The sequence below is a fragment of the Apus apus genome, unplaced genomic scaffold (assembly GCF_020740795.1).
Source record: "Apus apus isolate bApuApu2 unplaced genomic scaffold, bApuApu2.pri.cur manual_scaffold_45_ctg1, whole genome shotgun sequence".
NCBI lineage: Eukaryota > Metazoa > Chordata > Aves > Apodiformes > Apodidae > Apus > Apus apus.
This window is the reverse complement of record NW_026248854.1, coordinates 102,477-118,611: the sequence shown is the minus strand read 5'-3', so window position 1 is coordinate 118,611 and position 16,135 is coordinate 102,477. Positions and strand designations below refer to the sequence as shown.

The following is a 16,135-nucleotide window of genomic DNA, read 5'->3' as shown; positions in this document are numbered from 1 at the left end:
TTTAGTAATTGCTTGCTGGTTCACAGCCCTCAGGTCTGGTACCATTCTATATGACCCATCTGGTTTCTTTACAGGGAGAATGGGTGTGTTATGAGGTGACGTACATGGTTCTAAAGTTCCTTTTTCTAAAAGCCTTTCAACTACAGGTTTTAATCCTTTTCGACCTTCCATAGGGATGGGATATTGTTTGATTCTGATTGGTCATTGGGGATCGACTATTTGAATGTTTATGGGGTCCATTTCTATTTTTCCAGTTTCTCCTTCTTTATACCACACCGAGGGGTTGATGGCTTTTTCGTCCTCCTGTGTTAATGTGTATAATTTAATCTGTAATTTTTCCCCTTGGCTTTGAATGCTCAAATTTAATTTTAAAATCAGATCCCTTCCTAATAAATTATATTCTACTTCAGGGAGCAAAAGTAAGTCATTAAGACTAATTTTCTTTTCTGTTTCTGTTTCTACATCTTTTAAGATGGGTACTTTAAAAGGCTCTCCTTTTGCTCCTATTACTGACATATAATCTTTCCCTTTTTCTACTCCCTTTGGAAGTTTCTGAATGGTTGATTTTTCGGCCCCTGTATCCACTAAAAATAAAACTTCCTCTTTGTGGGGACCTATTAATAATTTTATCAAGGGCTCTGTTGATGTTGAAGTCCCCAAAAAATAAAGCCCCTGACACCCCTATTCCTCTTTAAACATTTTCTCACCTTGTTCCCGCTTGCGGCAGTTCCTCTGAACGTGTCCTTTTTTGTTACAATAATAACAGACAGGAGCCGTGAATCTTTTTTTATCATGTTGTCCTGGAGATGCCTGTTCTTTTCTTTTTTCCTCTTTCTCTCCAGATGGAGTTTTATTTTTCTGACTTTTTCTTACTGCTGCTACAAGGATTTTTGCTTTTTCTTCTTGTTCTTTCTTGTCTCTCCTTACATAGACTTTCTGGGCTTCTCTAAGTTACTCTTCTAATCCTCTTTCCTGCCAATCTTCGAGTTTTTCTAACTTTCTTCTTATATCCCCCCACGATTTAGCTACAAATTGTGTCCTAAGAAGTGCAGTTCCAGCCACTGTATTTGGATCAATTCCAGAATACATTTGTAGGCTTTTTCTCAGCCTTTCTAACCATTTTGTTGGAGATTCATCTTTTCCTTGTTGTTCATTAAATGCTTTATTAATATTTTGTCCTCGAGGGGCCGCTTCCCTTATTCCTTGTATGATCAGTGTTCTGAAATCTCTCATATTCTGTCTCCCTTGCAGTTGTTGATGATCCCAGTGGGGATACACATTTGGCCACTTCTGGTCTCCCGGGAGTCCTGCCTGATTCTGTCTTTCCCAAATTCTCATCCCAGCCTGTCTAATCATCCCTCTCTCTTCAGCAGTAAATAATATTCCTAAAATGGATTGTATTTCTTCCCAAGTATAAGTATTGGGACCTAGGAATTGATCCAGCTTTTCAGCTACTCTGAGGGGATCATCTAATAGGGTCCCCATTTCCTTCCTAAAATGTCTTACATCTGTAGTATTTAACAGGGCTACCACAAACCCGATGTTGTTTTCTTTTGTTTTGTTTTGTTTTTCTTTTTCTGGGGCCCCTTTCATCCCAATTTCTAATAATTATCCAGTAGTTTGCTCCCTGTTTTCTAGTCCTAGGAATTTTACTGTGGCAATTCCTCCAGCCCTTGGTCCCCAGTAAGAGTGTCCTGCAGGGGGTCTAGGACCTGTCACCCACCCACGAATACCACAAGAATCGCTTCAGTCCTTCACCGGCCAAGTCCCTGGCGGGAGATTGGAACCGCGGCTGGAAGACCTGTTCAGGTTCAGGATGGCGTTAGTCCCGACCTGACCCGATCAGGAGCTACCAAACAGTGGGGTGCCCCTCCTAGATCAAGTCAGAATTCAGGAACTGAGAACATCCCGGACGAGCCCCCAGCTGTGATAAATGACTCGTTCCCAAGTGGGATCTTTATCCAAATCAGTAATTTATTAAGCGAACGGAAGCAGCAAACAGCGCTGGGCGTGCCGGGAGTCTCTGCTCCACCAAGACGTGCCCCAAACAGTTTCATCTCTCAGGTTTTATCCTTTTTGACTAATACATATGCATTACTATTTTGAGAAAAGGGTTGGGTTATGTTAATTATTTCCATGAAACTGTTTTATACTATTCTCATTGTTTTACAACAAAGCCGATCTATCCTAAAAAATAACTTGAAGATGTTTGCCCAATGTCTGCTACATAATAAAAAAATCTCATGCAATGCAAGCAGAAGATACACAATACAAGAGCAATATGCAATGCAAGCAGAAGAAACAAATTTTGTTACACTATACAAAAGCAGGCAGCACAAGCAAAGATACTATACACAAAGGATTATTCTTCATTCTATGACTCTAACATTGTTCCATAAAAGATTATTCTTCACCCTGTGATTTTCCATTTTAACACGAATCAGGTGAACACATCTCACAGTGAGGGAGGGGATTCTGCCCCTCTGCTGTGCTCTGGTGAGACCCCACCTGGGGTACTGAGAGCAGCTCTGGAGCCCTCAGCACAGGGAAGACATGGAGCTGCTGGAGACGGTCCAGAGAAGGCCACAAAGATGATCCAAGGGCTGGAGCAGCTCTGCTATGAAGACAGGTTGAGGGAGTTGAGGCTGTTCAGCCTGGAGAAGAGAAGGCTCTGGGGAGATCTTAAGCTGGGGAGAGGCTTTTCATGAGAGAGGACAGTAGTAGGTGAAAGAGTAATGGTTTTAAACTGAGAGAGGGGAGATTTAGTGAGATATTAGAAAGAAATTCTTCACTCTAAGGGTGCTGAGGAGCTGGAATGGGTTGTCCAGGGAGGCTGTTGATGCCTCATCCCTGGAGGTTTTTAAGGCCAGGTTGGACGAGGATTTGTGCAGCCTGGTCTAGTGCTAGGGTGCCCAGTTCATGGCATGGGGGTTGGAACTTGCTGATCCTTAAGGTCCCTTCCAGCCTTAATGATTCTATGATTCTTTGGAGACAGTAAAACCCCCTGTACAGCCTGCTCTAGGTGAACCTCCTCTGGCAGGGGGGTTGGACTAGATGATCTCTAGATGATTTCACAACTCTGACAATTCTGTGATTCTGTGATCTCTGTGCCCTCCCACACAAAGACCCCATCTCTGCTCACACTTTCCTCCCTGGCCCTTGCTTTGGCTTCCTTTGTACCTTCATTTGGTGTTTCTGAGCTTGTCACCATGGGCATTCCTACCTTGGCCACATATTGAATAAAACTAGTGCCTTCACCTAAGATATGTAGTGTTCTGCAATTCCTCATGCTCTGATCTTGCCAGAGGCCCCGCCATGTCAGGGTGAGCCACCTGTACACACACATTAACAGGGGTCCAAACACAGCTTCACTCCTGGGGGACTTGAGAAAACTCTTGAATTAGGTCAGAAGAAACCTCACAGAGTTTTACCCAGAGAAGCAGTCAGTCCTTTGCCAGGGCAGAATCATCCCCAGAATGAGGGCTGGCTGAGAGCTGAGCAACTCAGCAGTGACCCTGAGAAGAAGGGCCTGGGCATTCAAGGAGTGTCCCAGGAGCCAGTGGTGTGTGCTCAGAGTTATAAGGCCAGTTGCAAATAGGGCAGCAGAGTGACTGCATCATTGGGAAGGGAAGAGCCATGGGTGTCACCTCCCTGGATTGTGTGAGGCCCTTGACGTGGTCCCTCAAAACATCCTTCTCTCTAACCTGGAGAGAGAAGGATTTGATGTGTGGACTGCTCAGGGGATGAGGAATGGGTGAGATGGTCAGATCCAGAGGGCAGTGGTGAATGGCTCAGTGTCCAGATGGAGATGGTGACAAGTGTCCCTCAGGGGTCCGTCCTGGGACCAGTCCTGGTTAATATCTGTATCAATGACCTAGAGAGCTGAGTGGTGCAAGTGACATGGCTGGGGGACAGGATGCCATGCAGAGCAGCTCATTTGGGTTACTGGACAGCCAAGGACTCAGAGCAAGTGTTAGAAACTTTAATAATGGATCAAGGGAAACAAAGCAGGTCCGTGTCTCAGTTGTAGTGACACAAGCACAAACATCTTTGCAGGAACAAAACCATGGATGACAGCAGTAATGATAAATAAAGTAATAACAATAACAATAATAAAAAATAAAACAACAACAAACCTATACAGAGTAGAATACAAAGAAAAAAGCAAAAACAAATTAACAAGTAAACAAAACGTGTGGAATGACATAAAGTGGAATCACTTCTAGAAAGAGGCTTTAAATCTCTCACTGTTGAACAATGAAGAAATCACTTTCCTGAGGGCATCCTTGAGCTCCTGGTTCCTCATGCTGTAGATGAGGGGGTTCACTGCTGGAGGCACCACTGAATACAGAACTGCCACCACCAGGTCCAGGGATGGGGAGGAGATGGAGGGGGGCTTCAGGTAGGCAAACAGGACAGTGCTGATGAACAGGGAGACCACGGCCAGGTGAGGGAGGCAGGTGGAAAAGGCTTTGTGCCTTCCCTGCTGAGAGGGGATCCTCAGCACAGCCCTGAAGATCTGCACATAGGACACCACCATGAGGACAAAACACCCAAACACTAAACAGGCACTAACCACAACAAGCCCAAGTTCCCTGAGGTAGGAGTGTGAGCAGGAGAGCTTGAGGATCTGGGGGATTTCACAGAAGAACTGTCCCAGGGCATTGCCCTGGCAGAGGGGCAGTGAAAATGTACTGGCTGTGTGCAGCAGAGCACTGAGAAACCCAGAGGCCCAGGCAGCTGCTGCCATGTGGACACAAGCTCTGCTGCCCAGGAGGGACCCGTAGTGCAGGGGTCTGCAGATGGCCACGTAGCGGTCATAGCACATGATGGTGAGGAGATAAAACTCTGCTGAGAGGAACATGGCAAAGAAAAAGACCTGTGCAGCACATGCAGAGTAGGGGATGGCCCTGGTGTCCCAGAGGGAATTGGCCATGGCTTTGGGGAGGGTGGTGGAGATGCAGCCCAGGTCGAGGAGGGAGAGGTTGAGCAGGAAGAAGTACATGGGGGTGTGGAGGTGGTGGTCCCAGGCGATGGTGGTGATGATGAGGCCGTTGCCCAGGAGGGCAGCCAGGTAGATGCCCAGGAAGAGCCAGAAGTGCAGGAGCTGCAGCTCCCGCCTGTCTGCGAATGCCAGGAGGAGGAACTGGTTGATGGAGCTGCTGTTGGACATCTGCTGCCTCTGGGTGTGGAGCACTATTCATAGAAGAAAAAGACAGGGAGAATTTAGAGCAGAATTCTCACAAAAATATCTCCTTAATTGCTGTTAGAGACACACAAACTGCCTCTTGTCTTTCACAAAATCCTTTTGCAGGTCCACTTCTGTACAGTCTGGTTGTTGCTGGATTTTGAACCCCGAGGGAGCTATGAGCTCTGGAGGAGTCAGTCCTGCCCTGCAGCAAGAGGTTGAAAGGAAGAGGGGGTGACCTCAGACTAAATCCAGCTGAGATATCAAAGAACTTTTCAGCATTTCTCCTCCACACTCACCTGACTGCAGAGCAGAGCTGAGGGGATTTTGGTTTGTGTCTTCTGCTCTAGTTTCCCCACTACACGTGAGGAAAGATTTAAGGCAGAAGCCTTGGCCTTTCCACTGCTCTCCAAGTGAAACCTTGAAGGTGCTGAGAAGCAGAGGGACTGTGCCTTAGTGCAGAGTGAGGACAGCTGCTCTGTCCATCAGTCCTGCTCTCAGCTGCCCTGAGCTGGCATCTCTTTCAGCTGCAGGACCATCACACACAGATGTTCTCCTGAGGAGAAACTGAACATGGCTGAGAGCAGAGCAGTCAGATTGTCCAGTGCAGCTCTCCCAGCCCCTCAGCCCATCTCATTCTCCCTGAGCAGGATCTCAGCTCTGCCCTCCCAGCCAGGGACACACAGGGCTCACTGCAGCTGCCCACAGACAGACCAGGAGCAGCATTTCCATGGCCTTGCCATGGACATGTCTTCTCCATGGGGCTCCCAGAAAACACAGAGGTGCCACAGGAGAGCTGTGCCCTTCTGGAGGGCAGCGTGCCACTCAGCAGGACCCTGCAGGGGAAGAGCCCAGTATCCCAAAGATGGGGTATCCTGACAGGAGGGTCAGCTCAGCCCCAGCCCCACACCCTGCAGTCCTCACAGCCCCAGATATCAGGCCATTGGGATGCTTTTCCTCCATGGACACAATGGCAGGACAGGACACCCAGCATCAGTGTCTGAGCTGCACCCAAATCATCACCCCCCACCCCAAGGAGGAGAAGAACAAGGGCAGCAGGGGCAGGAGGGGAACATGCCAAAGTGCTGCTGCTGAGAGAGTTGGGACAGGGACACAAGGTGAGAGACTCCAGCATTTCTGCTCTGTGGTGCTGGGGTGTCTGGGAAGGGAACTCAGGACTAAGTCCCTGTGATATGAAGGGCTGGGAGTTCTAGAGAGGGGGAGAGGAGAGCAGGGGGTTGCTCTTGGGAAGGCATCAGCCCTGCAGGGATGGCAGGAAGGTGTCCAGATCCCCCTTCCCATGACATGCAGGCAGCAGCTCCCTCTCCCTCCCTGCCCATGTCTCTGCTGCCTGGAGCTGTCTCTGCTGCCTGGAGCTGCTTCTCTGTCTCCATGTGCCCTCCTCAGCAGGGCTCCCAGAGCCCATCCCACCCGCCGGGTGCTCAGCTCTGCCTGGAAGACACCCCTTGTAGCAGGGACCTGCCAGGGGCAGCTCTGGGTGTGCAGGGGCTCAGCAGCAGCTCAGACAAGTCCCCACTATCTCTGGGGTCTCAGTGCCTTCTCCAGAGTGGAAAGCTCAATTCTCATCTCCCACTGCCCACCCAGCTCACCAAGAGTACAGAACTCAAAGCACAGACTCCTTTTGTTCCAGGGAAATGCTGCCTCTCTGTGCTGCTTCAGAAGGACCCTCTGCAAATGCCCTGGGGGTGATCTGGAGCTGTGAGCAGTCCTGACCCACACAGCACCCTCTCAGAAGCAGAAGGACCCATCCTTGCCCTGCCACGGACGACTAATTCTGCACAGAGCTTCTCCCCACAGTCCTTGAGGAGCTCCCCGGGCAGGCTGAGAGCTGCCCCTGGCAGGCAGCACAGCCCCTGCCCCAGCACACAGCCCCTCAGCTGCAGGACCCTGCTCTGACAACAGCCCTGGGCACCCCTGCCTGCACCCCTGCCTGCACCAAGATCCAAAATGGCACAACCAGAGCCACCCACACCAAAGCCCTGACACACCTCACACACCCCATAAGCTGTGGCTGTGCCAGCTGCAGGAGATGCCTCCAGGAACTGCACCCACCTTGCCCTGCACCCACAGACTCACCCTGCCAAGGGCTGCACAGATGTCTCCTCCACTCAGCTCTCACTCACCCCCAGTCCTGAGCACCTTTAAGCTCTCTCTGCCTTGCCCATCTCCCTCAGACCCCCTGGCAGTGTCCTTCTCCCTGCTGGGCCAAGCAGAGGAGCTGCTCCTGGGCAGAGCTGTCTCTCTGCAGCACTGCCCACTTGCCAGCAGCTCCCTCCATCCCAGGAGCCCAGCTCAGAACCTTAATGAGCCCTCTGGTGGCTTTGCTGCTGAGCCCATGAAGCTGAGACAGAGAGAGGAAGCTGATGAAACCTCTGCAGAAGTCAGAGCCCAACTGCAAAGTTTCTGTCAGTGCTGATGGGTCCCAGTGAGGGACATGAGTGAGGAAGCGTCCCCAGGGTGTGGGTAGAGCAGGAAAGAGGAGGCAGGGATGGCAGGTGGGGAAGAGGAAGGTGAAGGTGGCTCTGGGGCTGAGTGACCCTGGGTGTGTTTCATGACTGCAGAGGACCAAGTCCTGTCCCCCTTCACCAAAGGTGCCAGCCCTGACCCCCAGCCCCTGGGAAGGGAGATCCTGTCCCTCACTCACCCCTCAGAGCTCTCCCTGGGGCACTGGGATGTGGAGCTGTGCAATGCCAAGGGCAGGACCAGGGCACGACACTTCTGCCTGCTCCCTCAGCCCCCTTGGGTGGGTCCATCTGGCCCCAGAGCCTTGTGTGTGTCCAAGTGGTGCAGCAGGTCACTGACCATCTCCTCTGGGATGATGGGGGCTCCATTCTGCTCCCCATCCCTGCCTTCCAGCTCAGGGGGCTGCGTACCCAGTGAGCAACTGGTCCTGCTGCTAAAGGCTGAGGCAAAGAAGGCATGAAGCACCTCAGCCTTCTCCTCCTCCCTGGTCACTATGTTTCCAGCTGCATCTAATAAGGAATAGAGGTTCTCCTTACCCCTCCTTTTGTTGATAGATTTATAGAAGTGTTTCTTTTCAGCTTTGACAGCTGCAGCCAGGTTGATTTGAAAATGGGATTTGTCCCTTCTGATTTTCTCCCTGCATAGCCTCAGAACATCCTTATATTCACCCTGAGTGGCCTGCCTCTTTTTCCAAAGGACATATGGTGGGGAACGGTCCATCTTCTCTCCCCCCACATCAGACTAAACAAAATGCCTTTCAAGCAGCAAAGCAAGAGTGGTGTCTTTTTGCTGATTTATCCCAGGACAGACTGGAACAGGCCCCTTGCTCTACGAGATAACTCCAGAGCAAGAAAGAGCATAAGGGTTCTGATAACTGGCAGAAGAATGGACAATAGGTTAAAGATGCCTCTGACAGAGCACGTACCTGGCCAGTGCTAATTGGCTCATTTGAACAGAGGTACTTTCTCGAACAGTGATTTCTGATCTATAAAAGAGGGCAAGATCCGCAGGCCGGTGCTCTCTGCCTGCCCAGGAGGAGACCCTGCTGCAGCAGCAGAAGCCATGGGAACCTGCAGCAGACCCTGCTGCAGCAGCAGAAGCCATGGGAACCTGCAGCAGACCCTGCTGCAGCAGCAGAAGCCATGGGAACCTGCAGCAGACCCTGCTGCAGCAGCAGAAGCCGTGGGAACCTGCAGGAGACCCTGCTGCAGCAGCAAAAGCCATGGGAACCTGCAGCAGACCCTGCTGCAGCAGCAAAAGCCATGGGAACCTGCAGCAGACCCTGCTGCAGCAGCAGAAGCCATGGGAACCTGCAGCAGACCCTGCTGCAGCAGCAGAAGCCATGGGAACCTGCAGCAGACCCTGCTGCAGCAGCAGAAGCCATGGGAACCTGCAGCAGACCCTGCTGCAGCAGCAGAAGCCCCTGGAACGCCAGCCCCGCTGTCCGGAGGAGCCGAGAGGGAAGGGGGGGCTGCCCCGCGACCGCTGCCCGGAGAAGTGGAAAGGGGGGCACCTGTGCCCGCTCCCCGGGGACCCTGCCTGCCCAGCCTGAACCAAACCAGACCAAAGTAGGAGCTTGCCCAGCCTGCGTTTGTCATCTGCTTCGGGACTGGAGCCGTGCTTGGTGCAGCTGCTGCTGCTGGGAGGGGTGGCCCCGGTTCCCGGGAAGCCCCCCCACGGATCTCTTTTATTAAGTGCACTTTGAAATCTTCCTCCTTCACTGCACTGGGGAACAGCTCCAGTGAGCTTGAGGACTTGAAGGAAAGCACAAAAAAATAAGCAGCTTGTTAGGGCATTTGAGGCTCATCACATGAACCTCTGAGGTGCCAGCCCTGACCCCCAGCCCCTGGGAAGGGAGATCCTGCCCCTCACTCACCCCTCAGAGCTCTCCACGGGGCACCCACAGATGAGGTGGGGGGTCCCCCATGATGGGAGGTTGCAGTGTCACCCTCAAATGATGGGGGGAAGGTTGGAGGGGTCCCAGGGGTCTCTGAGGGGTTCCAGTGGCTCTAAGGGGTCCCGGGGAGTTCTGGAGTTGCAGGGTCCTCTGAGGTGTTGCGGGGCGTTCTGGGTGGGTCCTTGAGAGTTCTTGGGGGCTCTAAATGGGCCCTGGGGGTTCCTGAGGGGTCCCTGGGGGGGCTGGGAGGGGTCCTGGTGATGGAAGGGAAGAGACTCTCTAGCCCTGAGCAGCTCTAAAGCGGGTTCTTGCTTGGGCTGGGGATCAGTCCTGCAAACACAGCACAGCAGGGAAGGGCAACACATGTTTGTGCACTTAAACATACACGTGTGTTTCTTGTCTGAGAGGGGGGCGGGATTATACAGAGTGATTCCCTGAATTCATGATGATATTTAAATCATTTCCCCGCAGTCATTAACATCAAGCTACACCCCTCCCCATGTGCACTGCCTCTCGGGGCCGTGGGCAGGGGTCTCTGGGAGGAAGGCTCGTGGTCTGTGCTGAGCTGGGTCCTGTTGTTCCTCATGCTGACAGGCTGGCTGATGTACCAGTGAATCCTGCTGCTTGGGCTCTGCGGGAGACACAGCCCAGTTCAACACAGCACTTGTGACCAGCAGGAACAGGTTCTACTCTTCAGCACCATCTGGGTTTGGCCAGTTTAGCCCTGAAGTCTCTAACTCGGCTGGATTCCTGCTTGCTGGGAGGAGGAGGAGCTGCTTGCTGGGAGGAGGAGGAGCTGCTCCTGTGGAGCCCTTTTCCAGGTGCGGGTTTCCCGCCCCAAGGGCAGGAGGTCGCTGTGTGCAGGAAGGGGAGCAGCTCCTGGCCGCGCCGGGCGCCTTCCCTGCTGCTGGGGAACCTGAGGGCCGTGCAGGTGGGTCCAGCTGGTCCCAGCAGGTGAGGGGTGGGCGTCTCCACAGCCACCCCCAGGCCTCTGTGATGCAGGGCCTGTTGCCCGGACACCGCTGTGATGGGTCTGCATGGGGACCAGGGTCCTGGAGCTGCTGGGGAACATCTGCCTGTCCGGATGGTGCAACTGGAGGTGCAGCAGAGGAGCCGTGGGGCCTGCAGAGAGCAGAGCCTGGAGCAGCCCAGCAGAGCCACCCTGCTCCAGCAGCAGGACATCCTGGAGGAGAGGCAGCTTCAGCAGCAGGGTGAGCAGTGGCATTTCTCCCTGGTGCAGTCTGTGCAGCTCAGTGTCAGATCCAAGCAGGTGGGTGCCAAGGAGGACATGGGTGGGGGCAGGGCAGGGTGATGGAGCCTCCCTCTGCCTGGAGTCAGCTGCTGCTCTGCAGAGCTGCAGCCCCATCATCTCCTGCATCCCTGCCCCAGCAGCCACTGCTGGCAGGTCCCCAGCAGGCATCTGGTGGTGGGAGCCAGGCTGCCTTTGCCATCGTTCCTGTGCTCTCCTTCCAGGTCTGCAAGGCGAGCTTGAACCTGCACCAGCCAGAGATCACAGGCAGGGAAATCCTGAAGGCTGCCAGGGGCAAACAGGACACGTTGGAGTGGCTGGAAGGGGCTGTGGGTCCCAGCGAGTGCTAAATTCCTTTACAAAGATTCTAGATCATTATATTTCATTACTTTAGGCAAGGCCCAAATTCTTAAAGTCAGTTTCTTTAGCCTATACCATAAAAGGCAATTAATGACTGTCAGTATAATCACAAACACCAATAGTATCAAAAGTGGGTGAATTAAAACATCCCAGCTTCTTTCTGCAGAGAATGATTATGCTGAGAAGATATCCCACCCATGATGGGCAGTTTCAGATTCAATTTGACTAGACAGATCAATAAGTTTGTCTTTGCCTATTACTGTTTTAATGTTAGACTCAGCCAAGGTTTTATTCTGCTTCCTTAAATGCTCTCAAAGTTCTTGAGACTGGTTCAATGTCTCATTTAATTTCCCCCAAGATAAGCTTGCATGACTTACATTCAAGCTTTCATAGTGCCAAAACATTGCCACCTTTTCCTCTGTATATGCAAAAATAAGTGTGTTTGTCCGTGCCAGGTTAAATGGGTTATATTCCTGAGACACCCTACAAGCAGGGTAGTCATTCCATATTCTTAAACTACTGATTGTTAGTTCAATAGGGAGGGCTTGATCCCACCCTAAATGTATTTATCAAATGATTAGCCTTTTCCACTTGCCCACTTGTTTGCAGGTGGTAAGCTGTGTACAATTTCCAGTTAATTTCTAAGAATTTATTAACTTTACTAACTTTACTTTACTTTTCTAACAAGTGGTTTATAAGTCCCCAAGTATGGCACCTCTCTTTTGTTCTTCCCTCCCTGAGACTTCACTTGGTTGCTAAAAGCAGCTGATCAGTGGGATTGGAAGGGCCTGGAGAAAGCTCTGCAGAGGAAAAGTTATTTTTGTCATGTTGAGCAGTTAGGAGGCTGGTCACCTTCAGGCTTGTGGACTTGGCTGTGTGCTGTTGTACCTTGGATAATTCTCCAGTGTGGATCGTGTGTTTTAACCTGCCCTTTCATGCTCTTTCCCTTAGGATCTGATTGATGAATGGAGAGTCAAAGAGGCTAAAAGATCCAACAGCAATAAGATAATGGATCCCAGCTGTTTGAAATGGACAAGTTCCCTTCCATCGGTGACTTCATAACGGGTGACGTCATAATGGAAGACATCATAATGGATGACATCATAATGGGTGACATCATAATTGGTGTCATAATGGGTGATGTCATAATGGATGACATAATAATGGGTGATGTCATAATGGATGAGGTCATGATTGATGACGTCATAGTCGGTGACGTCATAAAGGGTGACGTCATAGTTCGTGATGTCATAATCAATGACGCCATAATGAATTATGTCAAAATGGGTAATGTCATAATAGATGATGTCATAATGGGTGATGTCATGCTTGGTGACATCATAATGGGTGCCGTCATAATAGGTGACGTCATAATGGATGACATCATAATGGATGATATCATAATGGGTGTCGTCATAATTGGTGATGTCATAATGGGTGACATCATAATGGATGATGTCATAAAGGGTGATGTCATAGTTGGTGATGTCATAATGGAAGACATCATAATGGATGACATAATAATTGAAGGTATCACAATTGGTGATGTCATAATGGATGCTGTCATAATGGATGACATCATAATGGACAACATAATAACTGGTGATGTCATAATGGATGTCGTCACAATGGGTGATGTCATAATGGGTGATGTCATAGTTGGTGATGTCATAATGGAGACATCATACTGCATGACATCATAATTGGAGGCATCATAACGGGTGACGTCATATTGGAAGACGTCATAATGGATGATGTCATAATGGGTTACGTCACAATGGGTGATGTCATACTGGGTGAAGGTCATAGTTGGTGATGTCATAATGAGTGACGGCATAATGGTTGATGTCAGAGTTGGTGATGTCATAATGGGTGACGTCATAGTTGCTGATGTCATCAAGGGTGATGTCACAGTTGGTGATGACATAATGGATGATATTGCAATTGGTGACGTTATAATGGGTGATGTCATAATGTGTTATATCATAGGTGTGATGACAGAATGGATGATGTCATAATGGGTGACATCATAAGTGGTGATGTCATAATGAGTGACGTCATAGTTGGTGACGTCATAATGGATGACGTCATAATGGATGATGTCATAATGGGTGATGTCATAATGGAGGACGTCATAATTGGAGGCATCATAATGGGTGACATCATAATGGGTGATGTCATAATGGATGTTGTCATAAAAGTTGACGTCATAGCTGATGATGTCATAATGGTTGACATCATAATGGATGACATCATAATGGATGCTGTCATAATGGATGCTGTCATAATGGATGATGTCATAATGGGTGACGTCATAATGGACGACAGAATAACTGGTGGTGTCATAATGGGTGATGTCATACTTGGTGATGACATAATGGGTGATGTTATAATGGATGACATCATAATTGGTGGTGTCATGATGGGTGATGTCATAATGGATGTAGTCATAATGGATGATGTCATAATGGGTGACGTCATAATGGGTGATGTCACAGTTGGTGACATCATCATGAATGACGTCATAATGTATGACGTTTTAATGCATTATGTCATAATGTAAAATGTCATAATAGATGATGTCATAATGAGTGACATCATACTTGGTGATACCAGAATGGGTGACTTCATAATAGGTGATTTCATAATGGATGACATCATAATGGATGATGTCATAATGGGTGACGTCATAATGGATGACATCATAATTGGTGGTGTCAGAATGGGTGATGTCATAGTTGGTGATGTCATCAAGGGTGAGGTCATAGCTGGTGATGACATAATGGATGATGTCATAATGGATGACATCATAATTGGTGGTGTCATAATGGGTGACGTCATAATGGATTATGTCGTGATTTGTGACGTCATCGTCGGTGACGTCATAAAGGGTGGCGTCATAGTTTGACGTCATAATAAATGACGTCATAATGAATGACGTCATAATGCGTAATGTCGTAATGGAAGATGTCATAATAGATGATGTTGTAATAGGTGACGTCATACTTGGTGACATCATAATAGGTGACGTCATAATGCATGACATCATAATGGATGATATCATAATGGGTGACGTCATGGTGATGCCATAATGGGTGACATCATAATGCATGACATCATAATTGGAGGTATCGTAATGGGTGATATCATAATGGATGACGTCATAGTTGGTGATGACATAATGGGTGACGTCATAATGGGTGACGTCAGAGTTGGCGATGTCATCAAGGGTGATGTCATAGTTAGTGATGACATAATGGATAATGTCATAATGGATGACATCATAATTGGTGATGTCATTATTGGTGACGTCATAATGGATGATGTCATAAAATGTGACATCATCATGGATGATGTCATAATGGGTGACGTCATAACGGGTGACGTCATAACGGATGACATGATAATGGATGACATCATAATGGATGATATCATAATGGGTGTCATAATTGGTGATGTCATAATGGAAGAAATCATAATGGATTACATCATAATTGAAGGTATAATTGGTGACGTCATAATGGATGCTGTCATAATGGACGACATAATAACTGGTGGTGTCATAATGGGTGATGTCATACTTGGTGATGACATAATGGATGATGTCATAATGGATGACATCATAATTGGTGACGTCATCATTGGTGACATCATAATGGATGATGTCATAAAATGTGACATCATAATGGATGATGTCATAAGGGGTGACATCTTAATGGGTGACGTCATGATTGGTGATGTCATCATGGATGACATCATAATGCATGACATAATTTGAGGTTTAATGGGTGACATCTTATTAGAAGACGTAATAATGGATGATGTCATAATGGGTTACGTCATAATGGACGACATAATAATTGGTGATGTCATCATGGATGTCGTCATAATGGATGATGTCATAAGGGGTTACGTCACAAAGGGTGATGTCATAATGGGTGAGGTCATACTTGGTGACATCATAATGGGTGACGTCATAATGGGTGAGGTCACAATGGGTGAGGTAATAATGGGTGACGTCACAGCTGGTTACGTCATAATGAATGACGTCATAATGCATGATGTCATAATGCGTGATGTCATAATGGAAGCTGTCATAATATATGATGTAATGATTGGTGACGTCATCGCCGGTGATGTCATAATCGGTGATGTCATAGTTAATGACGACATAATCAATGATGCAATAATTTATGACGTCATAATGCTTAATGTCATAATGGAAGATGTCATAATAGATGATGTCATAATGGGTGATGTTATGCTTGGTGAGGTCATAATAGGTGACATCATAATGGATGACATCATAATAGGTAACATTTTAATGGGTGACATCATAATGGATGATGTCATGAAGGGTGACGTCATAGCTGGTGATGTAATAATGGAAGACATCATAATGCATGACATCATAATTGGAGGTATCGTAATAGGTGACGTAATAATGGATCACGTCATAATGCTTGACGTCAGAGTTGGTGATATCATAATGGGTGACGTCATAGTTGGTGATGTCATCAAGGGTGATGTCATAGTTGGTGATGACATAATGGATTATGTCATAATGGCTGACATCATAATTGGTGATGTCATAATGGATGTCGTTATAATGGATGATGTCATAAGGGGTGACGTCACAATGGGTGATGTCATAATGGGTGAGGTCATCGTTGGTGACGTCATAATGGTTGACGTCAGAGTTGGTGATGTCATCAGGGGTGATGTAATAGTTGGTGATGACATAGTAGATGACATCATAATGGATGATGTCATAACGTAAGATGTCATAATAGATGATGTCATAATCAGTGATGTCATACTTGGTGATATCATAATGGGTGACGTCTTAATGGGTGACGTCATAATGGATGATATCATAATGGGTGTCATCATAATGGATGATGTCATAAAGGGTGACGTCATAGTTGGTGATGTAATAGTTGGTGATGTCATAATG

General features: G+C 48.4%; 1 protein-coding gene across 1 annotated transcript; it reads right to left on the bottom strand.

Moving 5' to 3' along the window:
- Positions 1-4,222: 4,222 nt before the first annotated feature.
- LOC127396270 (olfactory receptor 14J1-like) lies at positions 4,223-7,378 on the bottom strand. Its single transcript, XM_051643892.1, has 2 exons — positions 7,286-7,378; positions 4,223-5,196 (listed from the first exon to the last, which is right to left on the bottom strand). Exon 2 carries the CDS (start codon positions 5,171-5,173, stop codon positions 4,223-4,225), a length of 951 nt encoding a protein of 316 aa, XP_051499852.1. The 5' UTR covers positions 5,174-5,196; positions 7,286-7,378.
- Positions 7,379-16,135: the final 8,757 nt, after the last annotated feature.